This window comes from Cervus canadensis, chromosome 9 (genome assembly GCF_019320065.1).
Source record: "Cervus canadensis isolate Bull #8, Minnesota chromosome 9, ASM1932006v1, whole genome shotgun sequence".
NCBI lineage: Eukaryota > Metazoa > Chordata > Mammalia > Artiodactyla > Cervidae > Cervus > Cervus canadensis.
In genome coordinates, this window is record NC_057394.1 from 61,468,182 (window position 1) to 61,483,142 (window position 14,961).

Here is a 14,961-nt window from a genome sequence, read left to right on the forward strand (position 1 = left end):
CCAGGGAAGCCCCAATACCATCTACAGAGCTAGGTAATCATCTTTTATTGGCTTTTCTTACAAAATTCCAAACTTTAGTGGTATTAGGCAAACACTGGCTGTATGTCAAAGTCCTTCAGCCTTCTACCAGACTTCATAGATCCCAGAGGTACGTCTTAAATTTTTGTTGACGGCATTCTCATATGCAGGGGTGTCTTTTATCTCTCAGCTTCATGCTTACCCTTCTACACCCTTCTCTTTACTACAGTGAAAGTGAAAATGTTAGTTGCTCAGTCGTGTCCGACTCTTTGCGATTCCCTGGACTGCAGCCCGCCAGGCTCCTCTGTCCATGGGATTCTGCAGGCAAGAATACTGGAGTGGGTGGCCATGCCCTTCTCCAGGGGATCTTCCCAACCCAGAAATTGAACCCAGGTCTCCTGCACTGTAGGCAGATTCCTTACCATCTGAGATACCAGGGAAACTCTTACCACAGTTGTGAGAAGACTGCAAAATACATTTTGGAATTCCTCACCAGTTGGCATCCACTGGGATGCAGGAGATGGAAATCTGGGGGAAAGGATAAGGGGAATGACTGCTGCTTGCAACCGTAACAGCGGCAGCTTCAGCGACCATGTTAGCAAAAGTAGCAGCCAAGCCAGCGACAGTGGTGACAGCAACAGTAATAAAGTTGCAGAAAGAACACAGAAGCAAGACTAGCAAGTGAGTACCAGGTGCTGGGGTGCTGTTTCGGCAGCAATGGCCCAACAGAAGCAGCCTCTGTGGCCCAGTGTTCATGGGCTCTGGCTGGAATCCTTTTTCCCTTGGCCCCCCATCTCTAGGTGCAGTAGTAGCTTAATGCAATTGCCAGTCTTTGGATTAGCTAACCTTTCTTGTTTTGCTCCCATGCAGGCCATTCCCAAACTTTTCTATTTCTTGTGTTCAGTTCCCTCTCAGTCAAATGCCTAGATCTGTCTCTGTTTTCCTTACCTGGCAGGGAGTGATGCATGCTGTTATGAATCAGCATGTGTGTGTAACTGTCAGCAGATGTGGTGAGCCCTAGAAGGCATTTCATCACATCCTGGAAAAACATTCAAGGGAGACTCAACAGTGTCAACTCTGCAGACAACTGATCTTTCTCTCTCAGTAGAGAATCACCTCTCCGACCTGGATCCGAGAGGTTTGGGGGTATTCACCGGCATTTATAGACTCTTGCTTATATCATGTTTATTCCCCAGAAGGTCTACACTTAAATTATTGTGGGAAAATGCAAACTATTTCTGTGTGTTGAGTCTTTTCTCTTTTAAACTATACAATTCATCACTTTTATCTCCCTATATTTTTCTTCCCCTTAGCCGCTGAAGAATCTTGAATTTGTGGTTTCCTTTTTTTGCTATTTTTTCCTCCATTTCCCCTTGGAACTCTTCATTTTTGCAGACAATCTGAAAAAAAGTAGTCTGTAGTCAAAACGCTAGCCCAGAGGAAGTGATAAGATTGCTCTCATGAGTCAGGTTACAATGGGAGGCTCACGCTGGTGAAGTCAGTGTGGGCAAGAATCTTGTGCCATAAGTTCTCCATCATGTGGCCTCAAGTCAAGATCAAATATGGAGAATAGCACATTCCTCCAAAAACTGAGAACGGAACATTATCTTAACATATGGGACCACTCCATAGATTGCCACAAGTTTATGCCTGTACCTCTGTATTTAGGAATTATTCCTTCATCCTTCTGAGCAACAGGGATGGGGGTTACTGATTCCAAATCTGAGAACTACACATGTAACGGGCTGTTGCCCTGATGGATTTCTTGACCTTTAATATTCAGTCTGTCTCCAAGTACTTATCTCACCAGTGTCTGCATTGAATGCAGATATGGTAGATTTAGAAGTTGACAATTAGATATAAAATTTGGGGGGGGGGGGAAAGATAAAAGATTAAACTGTGCAGCTGCATGTTGCCTAGAAGCAGGGAAGGGCGAGCAGCCAAATCTCCCAGCTCTTTGTTTCATCACATGATGTCGCTTGGATATCAGCTTATCAACAAACAGGACTGTACCGCCACCACCCCATGAAGAGACAAACCTTGCAGGAAAACTACACGTAATATGAATGCCAGCTTTTTAAAGAGGGGAGATTACAATACAGGGTAAGTTTCTTTTAAGCAAATCTGTCTTTTTGTTTCAGACGTAAGATTTTGGGTAGATATTTACTCCCTGAGCTCTGCAAGCATTTTAAACAAACTTTATCAAGTGGAGACCACTTGATTAGGTAAGATGGATTTCCTTAGCAATAGCCCAAAGAAAGCACACATGAATTGCTGCCCTAAGAAAGATCGTCAGTCATTTTCTGATGCTATTTGAGGAAAGAAAAAAAATCTTTCCAGCTTTGAAGAATATTTATGTTCTGCTCTACAGACCTGGAAAATGAGAGGAGGGATTTGGAGGTGATTTGATTACAGGGTAGAGTGAAGGCGTCTATCACAATCAATATTAAAAGAGTGTATCTTGGTTGGGATACCTTCCAGAGAGCACATGGAAGGAAAGCAGTATTGAATAAAATACTTTTAGTTTAAAGTATAAGTTTATACTGAGGAAACAAGACACACAAAGATGCCAACTGACATTTCCCTAGTAAATTCCTCTTCTGGAAGATCTGAGCCTTAGCTCTGTAAACTTGGAACCAGAGATTTCTCACATGTTAAAATTCTTAAGTGCGTGTACTGTGGTGCTCATGCGTGCACATGTATGAACATACAAGAGGGTAGAGGAGAGAGGAGGAACTGGCCTAAAGTGAGAGCATTCTATTTTCAAATCTCAACTAGTTATATTATATATAGAATGGATAAACAACAAGGTCCTACTCTATAGCACAGGGAACTATACCCAACACTCTGTAATAAACCATAATAGAAAAGTATATGAAAAGGAATGTATATATGTGTACAACTGAATCACTCTACTGTAAATCAACTATACTTCAGTAAAATGAATTTTTTAAAAATTTCAGGTAATCAAGTAAACCAATGAGGTAGACATTGTTGACAAGGACAAAGGAGGGAAGAGAGGAGAAATGCTGGGATTTCCACTCTGGCATGTCAACCCTGCTCCAATATGTGTATTCTTTCTTGATGGTTAATTTTTAAATTATTCTATACACCTCAGATTCTAAACCCTGAATTGCGTGGAAACAAAATGAAACTTAATCATAGCAGCTGTGGCTCCTGCATTCTGTATCTTTGTCAGGTTAGAAACATGGCCAGATTTAACAGCTTCTTTTATAGTACAAAGTTGGAAAAACAGCAAATCCAAATGTGCAAGAAATGGAAAATGATGTAAAGATGTAAAGATATATATACTGCCATGATAAATCATATTTTCAAAGGTTATTAAATGTGCTGGGAAGCTGCATAACATATAGAGGATGATCTCCCTGTTCTAATATCACAGTGGATGTACACAGGGAAAAAATAGTAAAATGAAATCAATCAAATGACAACATATTATGCACTGTTAAATTATGGATGATCTTATTTCCTCTTCTATTTTTAAATTTTCAAAAATTATATATATTACTTATAGAATCAGATAAAGTAATAAGTATTATTTAGAGTTATCAAGAAATAACTGTTAAGACCTGGTGTGGTTTGACGATCCACCTGTTCCAAATGATGCTTTTGAACTGTGGTGATGCTTTTGAACTATGGAGAGTCCCTTGAGCTGCAAGGAGATCCAACCAGTCCATCCTAAAGGAGATCAGTCCTAGGTGTTCATTGGAAGGACTGATTTTGAAGCTGAGACTCCAATGCTTTGGCCACCTCATGCAAAGAATTGACTCACTGGAAAAAAACCCTAATGCTGGGAAGGATTGGGGGCAGAAGGAGAAGGGGATGACAGAGGATGAGATGGCTGGATGGCATCACAGACTCTATGGACATGGGTTTGGGTAGACTCCGGGAGTTGGTGATGGACAGGGAGGCCTGGAGTGCTGCGATTCATGGGGTTGCAAAGAGTCAGACACGACTGAGCGACTGAACTGAACTGCACTGTCCGAATGCAGAGTAAGCAGAAAGACAAAGGACTCCGATTTATTCCCTCGGGTTCGGTCCCATGACTTCATGGCAAATAGATGGGAAAAAGTGGAGTCAGTAACAGATTTTATTTTCTTGGGCTCCGAAATGACTGCGATGGTGACTGCAGCACTAAATTAAAAGACGCTTGCTCCTTGGAAGAAAAGCTATGATAAACCTAGACAACATATTAAAAAGCAGAGACAACGCTTTAAAAAAAAAAAAGCAGAGACAACGCTTTGCTGACAAAGGTCTGTATAGTCAAAGCTATGGTTTTTCCAATAGTCACGTAAAGATGTGAGAACTGGACCATAAAGAAAGCTGAGCACCAAAGAATTGATGCTTTCAAACTGTAATGCTGGAGAAGACTCATGAGAGTCCTTTGGATAGCCAGGAGATTAAACCAGGCAATCCGAAAGGAAATCAATCCTGAATATTTACTGGAAGGACTGATACTGAAGCTGAAGCTCCAATACTTTGGCCACCTAATGTGACAAGCCGACTCACTGGAAAAGACCCTGATGCTAGGAAATATTGAGGGCAGGAGAAGGGGGCGACAAAGGAAGAGACGTTTGTATGTCATCACCGACTCAGTGGACCTGAGTCTGAGCAAACTCTGGGAGATAGTGAAGGACCGGAAGCCTAGCATGCTGTCGTCCCTGGCTACAGCAAAGAGTCAGACATGGCTTAGCAACGGAACAAGTAAGGGATGAGAATTGGGAAAAGTGCAGAATTAAGAAGTCTGGTGAGGCCCAGTTCCATGGAAACATTTGAGAAAATGTCTTTTCCCTTGAAATAAATAGCATCTGTCTGTTTGTTTACTTATTTACTTGATTGCTTACTTACTTAGGTACACCCCTCAAAACTGTTTGAACAACATGAAAATTTATGTTGCGCTTTGTTGTTCCTTCGAGGTACAGAATAAAGATGGGAGAAAGATGGAAAAGACAACAAAAGCTGTGGCATGTGCCACATATCCCTTGCATCCGAGTCCCTCGCTCTGCCTCTGACACGCCATTGTTGAAGGTACAGCATGCTAGTCACAGATGGAGGAGCCTTCTCTGTCTCTTCTTCAGGGGGTGGGGGTTTCTTGGGTCCTTGTTTACCTGGCATTAGGGAGAACATAGGGCTCAACGCACACCCTCGGTGTATGTTGACAGTGTGTCTGAGAGAATGAAGGAGCACTCAGATGGTCTAATCCTACATCTGTCCCCCTTTAGGAACTCTTCCTTCCCCTCAAGGAAAGCTAAGCAATAGGGTGACAATATCAAAAATGTCATCTGCTATCTCACGGACTTAGAGAATGAACTTATGGTTGCCAGGGGGGATGGATGGGGGGAAGGGATAGGTAGGGTGTTTGAGACGAGCAGACACACACTGCTGTATTTCAGATGGGTAACCAACAAGGATCACTATACAACACAGGGAACTCTGCTCAACATCATGTGGCAGCCTGGATGGGAGCGGAGTTTGGGGGAGAATGGGTACATGCATGCGTGTGGCTGAGTCCCTTCCCTGTTCACTGGAAACTACCACAACATCCTTAATGGGCTACACTCTAGTATAAAAAAAAAAAAGCTTTTTTTAAAACCCACACCTCTGTGTTCTTGGCTGTGTCGGCTATACCTCAATACAAAATAAAAAGTTTAAAATAAAATCAGAAAAAAAAAAAGTATTATCTATTACTTCTCATTTAGGAAGATGGTATTCTCCTAAGGAAAAGAACTATGCTTTTTTTCCCCTCCTTGTAAAATAAAGCTATAACTTTTAAGGTTTTATCTTATATAATGGAAACTCCCATTGCACTTTGGAGCTTTGCTCTTGAAACGGCTTGCAATTTTCATGTTATATAGTTCTCAATCATTTGAAAAGGCTTAATTAGGGATCTAATCTCTTCTTCAAATATATTATCTTTTAAAACATCTAATTCGGAAACTGTAAAACTGAAATAATATCTCAAAGTGTGAAGTACTTGGCTCAGCTACTTTCTCTCTGAATATATTTTTAATATCAAGTTTAAGGTCTCTAGATCTTAAAAAAACCTGACAGATTTCAATGCCACACGAAATGTTTTAGCAGATAAAATTCACTTAGCTTATATATAATTATCTTATTTTTTACTACACGGTTATCAACTGGTTTTGAAATTATGTCATTGCTTTGAGTTTTTTAGCCAAAGGTGAAATTATTTTGGGTTTCGCAGGTGGCATTAGTGATAAAGAACCTGCCTGCCAATGCAGAAGATGTAAGAGACATGGGTTCGATCCCTGGGTCGGGAAGATCCCCTGGATAAGGAAATGGCAACTCATTCCACTATTCTTGCCTGGAGAATCCCATGGACAGAAGTACCTGGCAGGCTACAGTCTATGGGGTCACAGAGTCGGACATGACTGAGCAACTTAGCACACACACACACACACACACACACACGAACTTATTTTATCTTGATTTTTCTAAAACGTTGATGCCACTTTCTCTGTTTCCTCATCTCTATATATCAGGCAGGTATATAAAAGTAATTGTAGTGCAGCTCTTGTTCCTCCCTTGAACCAGATGGTAGCTTTCCAAATGGTCCCCTTACCAGCGGTCTGTCTTCCCTTAAGGCATTCTCCATAGCAGGTCCAGAGTGGTCTCTCTACAATGCAGATCCAGTCAGCTCAAAGAATGGCATTCGGGCCTGGGCAATTCTTGTCTGGGGGCACTGGGAGGCTGTCTCATGCTCTGTAGTATGTTCAGCATCCCTGGCTTCTAACCCCTGAATGCCAGTGGCATCTGTCTTCCTTCCCACCATCTCTGACAACCAAGAATTTCTTCAGACACTGCCTAATGTCCCTTGAGGGTCAAAATCACTCCTGTTGAGAACCACTGCCTTGAAGAAAGACCAGTGTTTCTTCATAGTAAAGATAATCCTTAACCTCTTAGTGTAGCATAAAAGGCTCCCGTGATCTTCCGCTGTCCCAGTCTAGAGGCTTTTCCAGCTCAGACTCTATATCCTGGTTAAAGTAATTTTTTTGCAATTGCACTGAAAGTGTTAGTCGCTTAGTTGTGTCCTACTCTTTGTGACCCCATGGACTGTAGCCTGCCAGGCTCCTCTGTCCATGGGATTTTCCAGGCAAGAATAGTGGAGTGGCTGGCCATTTCCTTCCCCAGGGGATCTTCCCAACCCAAGGCTTGAACCCGAATCTCCTGCACTGCAGGCAGATTCTTATCTGAGCCACCAGGTTAAAGTTAAAAAAAAAAAAAATGCCAAAAGTCTGGTTCCCAATATATTCAGATATTTTGTACCCCAGAAGAAAATCTGTACCACTCTCTCTCTCTAATCAGCCTTTCTTTTTCTTCTAGCTCAGTGGTTCCCAAGTTTTACAGCATGAGCGTCAAAAACCACCCAGAGGTCACCAGAGGCCTGGGCCCCAGCCCCCCCAGTGTCTGATTCTGCAGGTCTGGCTGAGGCCCAGGAATCTGCATTTCTCGCAGATTCCTAAGCGATGCTGACACCCTTTGAGAATCCATATTCTAGCCCCTTTAGGGACTCTCTCCTGACAAGGCAGACTCAGACGTGTTGGTCTCTTTCAGGAAGCTTCCTTGACTCCTTAACACGAGCTTATATTCCTTCTCTGTTTTCATAGCACTTTTTCACTAATGACCTCAAACGCTTATCACGTTACCCATCCACTCATCTACCTTCTCTGCTTAAGCTGAGAGCGCTGAATGGAAAGTTCTTCTACTCTCCAGAGGCCTGGCACACCTCAGACCCTGTGCACATTCTCAGTCTACCTTCCTTAACAAGGATTACAACAGATCAGTACTGGCTGTTGTTGTTCAGTCACTAAGTCGTGTCCGACTCTTTGTGACCCCAGACCAAACCTCCCTGTCCTTCACCATCTCCCGGAGCTTACTCAAACTCATGTCCATTGAGTCAGGGATGCTATCCAACCATCTTGTCCTCTGTCATCCCCTTCTCCCCCTGCCCTCAATCTTTCCCAGCATCAGAGTTTTTTTCAATGAGTCAGCTCTTTGCATCATGTGGCCAAAGTATTGGAGGTTCAGCTTCAGCATCAGATACTGAAAATCCCTGAATCTCCCTCAGCCTAATACTGTGACCTACTTACCCAGAATCTTTTTTTTTTTTTAAACTCATTTTCACCATTACAGTTGCCAGTGGAAGACGGTTTAAGTAAACTAAGGGAGGTGAAAGGAAACTCATTGAGAGAGGGACAAGGGGAGGGAAACAGTGGGAGAAGCATCTTATTTCTGTGCAAGTCAGCTTTGAATACATCACACTCTGATCCTCAAGTCCAGCAGCTCACCAGAGTCTCCCGCTCTGCTCTGGCAGGACCTAACCCCAGGGCAGCAGCGCTATTTTTATAGCATCATGAGGATTTACAGCCCCAGGCCCCAGTGGGAGGCCCTGCAGACCCGCTACACCCACAGCCTTCAGCACCAGCAGCGGCTTGGTGAGTTTAACCACCTGACCTGAACCAGGCGCCTCAGGAAGGAGGACTCCTATGCTACAGCTGGAAGTCAGGTTTCCAGATAAATAATTCAAGAAGAATGGCCTCCTGTCAGCCTGCTGTTTTATCAACACAGTTGACAGGTCAATTTGAAAATGATTTTCTCTGACAATAAAAAGCAAGGCTTTATGGGGAAATTAAGAGGGCTTAAAGAAATTGGAGTAGGGTTTGTTATCAAATGTCAACAACTCTCTGAGATTTATGAGCACTTGATCTAGTAGAAGCGGCAATGGGCTTGGGCAGACGATCCAGGCTCAACCCACCGTTCAGCCCATCGCTGGTTGTGCAGACTCACTGGCTTGTTTGAGTCACAGCAATAATGCTTACGTTCATTAAGTATCTATGGTGTTTCCAACACTGTGCTATGAGCTCTACACAGAACATCTCATTTTCACCCCCACTTTAATGCTGTGGGAAACTGTAGCTCAGACAGGTTATAGGACTCGACCAAGATCACACAGAGAGGAAACATCAATGAGGAGCATCACACCAAAGATCACGCATCTTCACCCCAAGGTCTGCCATCTCTCTTCTTCCACCAACCACATGGGATTTTATGAACCAAAAAGAATGGCTGTGGAAAACCTTCATAGATTGTAAGCAACAGTCTATGGAAAGGCAGTTATTATTAAAATCCTTTTCTTCCAGGAGATGTTCTCAGTCTCTGGCTCCTACTTACTACACTCTTCTCCTAACTCCAACAGAGACTTTCTTCTGTAAACACTCACTTGTCTTTAGCACATCTACCTTATTAGTGGTGTTCCTATTGTTGCACAAAAGGAAAGCATGGTTTTTGCAAATGATTTAAAATCAAGAACAACCAACAATAGCATTTTCCTCTTGTGCAAATACAGGAACACCACTAATAAGGTAGAAGTGCTAAAGACAAGTGAGTGTTTACAGGAGATCTTTTATTAGCTGGCCTGGTAGCTCAGTCAGTAGAGCATGAGACTCTTAATCTCAGTGTCGTGGGTTCAGGCCCCATGTTGGGGAACATTTTGTTTCCCAGGTGGCGTTAGTGGTAAAGAACCCACCTGCCAGGAGACATAAGAGACACAGGATCAATCCCTGGTTTGGGAAGATCCCCTGGAGAAGGAAATGGCAACCTGCTCCAGTATTCTTGCCTGGGAAATCCCATAGACAGAGGAGCGTGGTTGGCTATAGTCCATAGGATTGCAAAGAGGTGGACATATGAGTAAGTTAAACAACTTGACCAGGGTCACGCAACTAGTAAATGGCAGAGCCAGAATTTAGCCGGATGCTCATGCCTGACTGAAAGCATGAGGATTATCATCTGGTAGCCTTATTTGTAGAGTAAAACTGCACAGAAGCCAGTGAAACCAGAAACAGAGATATGCAATGTTTAGTGCACATGAGACACTTGTCTATGCTATTAAAATAGAGTCTTTCAGAGATTTCCCTGGTGGTCCACTGGCTAAGACTTTGAGCTTCCAATGGAGGGGGCATGGGTTCGATCCCTGCTCTAGAAACGAAGATCATATATACCATGCAGCGGGACCAAAAAAAATAGACTTCCAAGCCTAATCTTCTGTGTTTCTGACGCAAGTTCTTTGAAATAGAGTCAGAAACCTGCATGTTTAAACAGCATTATTAGTGTGGCCTCAACCAAACGATTCTGTTGTGCAGGGTCTGCAGGCTGCACTTTAAAAACACTGAGACTGAATGTATCTGTTTCTGTCTGAAGCAAGTTTGCAGTTAAAGATAAGCAGCTCTTGTGAAGATTTCTCATGGCTCAAGTCCCTCTCCAAATATTTGTCTATTTGTCAATAATTACAGACTATTATTCATTTAATTAATTTATTAACTTATTGAATGAGAAATGTACCAGAAGAAAAACATACCTCATAGCCTGAAAAACTGTACAGTCTAAGAATGCTAAACATAATTGCTTCTACCATACAAAGTAGAAGGTATTGTGTGCCTATGTGGATATTTGCAGAGTTGTTTGCTTTGTAAAGCTGTTGACTTTGAAGTTTATCTCCTTTCTTCCCTCCAGGCTATATTACTCAACGGGAGGCCTTGGCCTGTGCGGCTGTACTAAGAGATTCAACCAAAAGAGCCTCAGCCAAGGCAGGTCCTCATAGAACCGTCCCCCAGAGAGCCGCGGGCAGAACAAGAACTCAGCCCTCAGCACGACCTGTGTGTGTGATTCCACTCAGGGCCCAAAGCACAAGGCTGCCATCCCCCAGGTCCAGGGCTGTGCACAAGCTCTGAACAGGTGGGCACCCATGTTTCCCTGGCATCTAGTGAGTATTTTGTACATATCTGTTGAATAGGAATAAATAAAAGAATAACATCTAACACAAACCCCACACCTGGAAATAATCTCTCCCATTCACATCCATTTTACCAGCAAGAACAAGCAGAAAGGTTTAAGAGCAACGGAGCTACGAGGAAGCGAGCCTACAGTGGGAAAAGGAAAGAGTGCGATGAATGGAGAAAGTAGCGTCCACATATACTACACTACCATGTGCAAAACAGACAGCTGGTGAGAACTCGCTGTATCACACAGGGAGCCTGGCCTGGCGTTCTGTGATCACCCAGATGGGAGGGGCGGGAGGGAAGCTCAAGAGGAAGGGGCAGTTACGGCTGATTCTCACTGTACGGCAGGAACCAACACAATGTTTGGTAAAGCAAGTTTCCTCCAATTGAAAAAAAATTTTTTTAAAGAGTAAGCAAGGCTTTCATTCCAAATATAATCTGTAGAATAAAATGACTCTTAAAGCTTTTGGAGTAAAAGCTTCCTTTGAATTAGAACGTTCCAGAGAAATCCCAAGAACACTGGAAGAGGACAAGGGACCAGAGGGTTCAGGCCCTCTGTCACCGGGTGGACATATTTTGCAAGCGCCCTGCTGTGCACACTGGGAAAATAAGCAGATTGACACAGAGGGAACACTGGGCCTGCAGGGCTTCTGGACCACGTCGTCTCAGCCGTGGCTGGGCTGTGCCTTTCCGTGGGCGCCTTCCTCTTGACTTCCCCATCAAACAACAGCATTCAACCTGGCCCCAAAGCTTCTGGTTCTTGCCTAACTCAGTCACTTTGTATCCTTTTGAAACTTATCAGCCTGCTACAGCTGGGTTCCTTCTACACAGCTGTAATGGACCTTGGCGCAGGTAAGAGGATTCGTGCACATATCTTCCCCTGGCAGCTGAAGATAGTCTCAGCAGCAGAAGAAATAACCCCAAAGAATGGACCTCAAGTCAAACCTTTTTATGGCCTTAATGGTGTTAAAACTACTGTTGTTGTTCAGTCACCAAGTCGTGTCTGACTCTTTGCGACCCGGTGGACTGCAGCCTGCCCAGCTTCCCTGTCCTTCACTATCTCCCAGAGTTTGCCCAAGTTCATGTCCACTGAGGAGAAGGAAATGGCAACCCACCTCAATATTCCTGCCTGGAGAATCCCATGGACAGAGGAGCCTATAGTCCATCGGGGTCACAAAAAGCTGGACATGACTGAAGTGACTTAGCAAGCATGCATGCCTGTCCATTGAGTAGGTGATGCTATCCAACTAGGTAAGACTACACAAATAAGCAAAAAACGAGATAACAATGAGTCGGATCACCATACAAATGGCAGAGTATTTTGTTAGTGACATTTAATAGTTACATCACTAGTGATTTTTTTGTGTTAAAAGTAAGTCAGCAGTGCTCACAGAAAGTCAAAACGTAAAAATGCCTTTCTTCATCTGATTTCTAAATGCTCAACCTCTTTCTTGCTTTCAAATCATTCATGACATTGTCAAGCCTATAAAAAGGAGTTGGTAGAGATGGAGTATTAACTTGCTTGACAAGGAATATGCTAACATTGATCTGAAAAAAGATGCTGCAATCTCAATAGAAAAAACTCATTGATGATTATCATCATCTTCATCCTACAACTGTTAACACAGAAGACGTAAAGTTCTTACGAGGTTCTGAAGACTCCCAGTACTGGTTCTGAGATCTGATCTACTTTTCTTTGGGAGGGACAAGGGTGCATGGTTGGAAGTCTTGGGGAAGCCAGTGCTGACTGTGTTGGGTTCCTACACTTAGTCACAAAGAAGCTTCTTGATCTCTGTCAATCCAGGCCCCAATTCATGTACTCTAAGGAGCTCTATGTTTCTAGGTTAAGAATTGTTGTGAAAGTGAAAGTTACTCAGTCGTGTCTGACTCTTTACAACCCCATGGACAGTAGCTCCCAGACCCCTCTATATGGGATTCTCCAGGCAAGAATACTGGAGAAAGTTGCCATTTCCTTCTCCAGGGGATCTTCCCAACCCAGGGATTGAACCCAGGTCTCCTGCACTGCAGGCAGATTCCTTACTGCCAGGGAACCACCAGGGAAGCCCTTTAGGTGGGCTTAAAAGGAGGGGAGGAAAATCAAATGGAACTGGGGTGGGCTATATAGGGTAGCCCTCTTAAGGCACAGAGGTTTGTGGTCGACCTAACTTGGCCTGTATTAACCATCAAAGGGGCATTTATCCTTTTGAAACTCTTGCAGGCACTTTCAGCTTAGACCTTTTTTGATGGGCACAGATATTTGCTATGAAAACCTTAGCTAGTGATGCAGAATATCAAGGAGGCCACTTATAATTCTGAGCAGCATTCCTGTATCAAAAACTTCAGAAGGGCAGCAATGGAGAAATAGACATAGAGAACAGACTTACAGACATGGGGAGAGGGGAGGAGAGGGTGAGATGCATGGAGGGAGTAACAGGGAAACTTACATTATCATATGTAAAATAGATAGCCAAGGGGAATTCGCTGTATGTCTCAGGAAACTCAGGAGCCCCTGGTGGCTCAGACGGTAAAGAGTCTGCCTGCAGTGCAGGAGACCTGGGTTCAGTCCCTGTGTCAGGAAGATCCCCTGGAGAAAGAAATGGCAACCCACTCCAGTATTCTTGCCTGGAGAATCCCATGGACGGAGGAGCCTGATGGGCTACCGTCCATGGGGTGGCAAAGGGTCAGACACAACTGAGTGACTTCACTATCCCTTTCTCAGGAAACTCAAACAGGGACTCTGTATCAACCTAGAGCGGTGGGATGAGGAGGGAGATGGGAGGGAGGTTCGAGAGAGGGGATATATGTATACCTATGGCTGATTCAAGGAGAAGGCAATGGCAACCCACCCCAGTACTCTTGCCTGGAAAATCCCAGGGATGGAGGAGCCTTGTAGGCTGCCGTCTATGGGGCTGCACAGAGTCGGACACGACTGACGCGACTTAGCAGCAGCAGCAGCATGGGTGATTCATGTGGAGATTTGATAGAAAACAACAAATTCTGTAAAGCAATTATCCTTCAATTAAAAATAAATTAATTAAAAAAAAACTTTAGAAGCACGTTGTTTCTGATAGAGAATTGTGAAAGCTAATTATCAAGTGGATGGTACAAGGCACAAAAGAACAAATAAATCGAAGTTGGTGCAGAAGGTCCCACTTGCTGAATCTCTCTTCTGAGAGGATAATGCCTCACCTATTGAGCCCCACACCCGAAGCTTATGAGGAATATGATTGGCTGTGATACTGGAAAAAGGTGATCACCTGGGGGGATGCTGAGAAAGATGACCGAGAGGGAACGAAGGGCAAATTGTAACTTCTAGGAAGGTCTACAGTGCTGACCTGTTGGAGACTCTATTGCTTGTCCTTACAGTGTCAATAGACACCATCAGAATTCAAAGTCCTTGAGATTACTGACGTTTTCAGTGAAGTGACTAGCACCACAGACCAGGTGCTGGTACCCAGAACTAGCACCTGGTCTGTGGTCGGTAATCAATAATACTTGTTAATAATTATAAAACATTGAAAGATTTGGCAAATCAGACTGGCCTATGAATTTGTGCTGTTATTTCTAGGGTTCCAGGAGGCCACAGCTACTAGTGAGGAGTAGCAGGAGTTTGTGAAGAACAGTGCATAGGAGCAGTTCATCCAGATGCCACCGATAGGGGTGCAGTGTCTGAAAAGGATTTTAAGACAATAATAAAGCTGATTAAATGTTGGTCTGTGTTCTATCATCGCTATAAGCCAGCAATTCTAAACAATATGAATGACAAAATATTCCTTTACCAAAAATATTTTTGTTGGCCTAAGGTCTAAACAATGGCTGAACTTACTGTTGAGTTTTAATAATATATATGTAAGCTTGAAAGCAACATATTTTTATTGCTTTTCCTTTAATAATCATTTTATTCTGCAAAGAAAGTAATTCTGAGAATTCCAAAACCATATCAGCTCAGATTTCTCCAACCACTCTGGTACTATGGAGTCTCGCATTTAAACAAAAGGTTTTGAATGAACAATGATTAATTATTACACCATGATCAAAAAGACAAAAGAAAAAAGAACTTGAATTACTTCAATTCTTTACTTTACGTGGCCACTTAGCCTTTTGTTCTTTTAAACAATTTTACTGA

At 43.2% G+C, this 14,961-nt stretch overlaps 1 protein-coding gene across 3 annotated transcripts; it reads left to right on the forward strand.

The window, feature by feature from the left end:
- The first annotated feature begins 2,000 nt into the window (after positions 1-2,000).
- On the forward strand, positions 2,001-14,527 carry FAM216B (family with sequence similarity 216 member B). Of its 3 annotated transcripts, none has more exons than XM_043477982.1 (5): positions 2,001-2,121; positions 4,962-5,067; positions 8,375-8,495; positions 10,570-10,819; positions 10,927-11,106. In XM_043477982.1, exons 1-4 carry the CDS (start codon positions 2,081-2,083, stop codon positions 10,785-10,787), a joined length of 486 nt encoding a protein of 161 aa, XP_043333917.1. In that variant the 5' UTR covers positions 2,001-2,080; the 3' UTR covers positions 10,788-10,819; positions 10,927-11,106. The 3 variants fall into 3 exon arrangements, with proteins under 3 accessions (XP_043333917.1, XP_043333916.1, XP_043333915.1); XM_043477981.1 differs by lacking the exon at positions 10,927-11,106 and adding an exon at positions 14,404-14,527 and having other exon boundaries at positions 2,031-2,121; positions 4,956-5,067; positions 10,570-10,791; XM_043477980.1 differs by having other exon boundaries at positions 2,031-2,121; positions 4,956-5,067.
- The last annotated feature ends 434 nt before the right edge of the window (positions 14,528-14,961 follow it).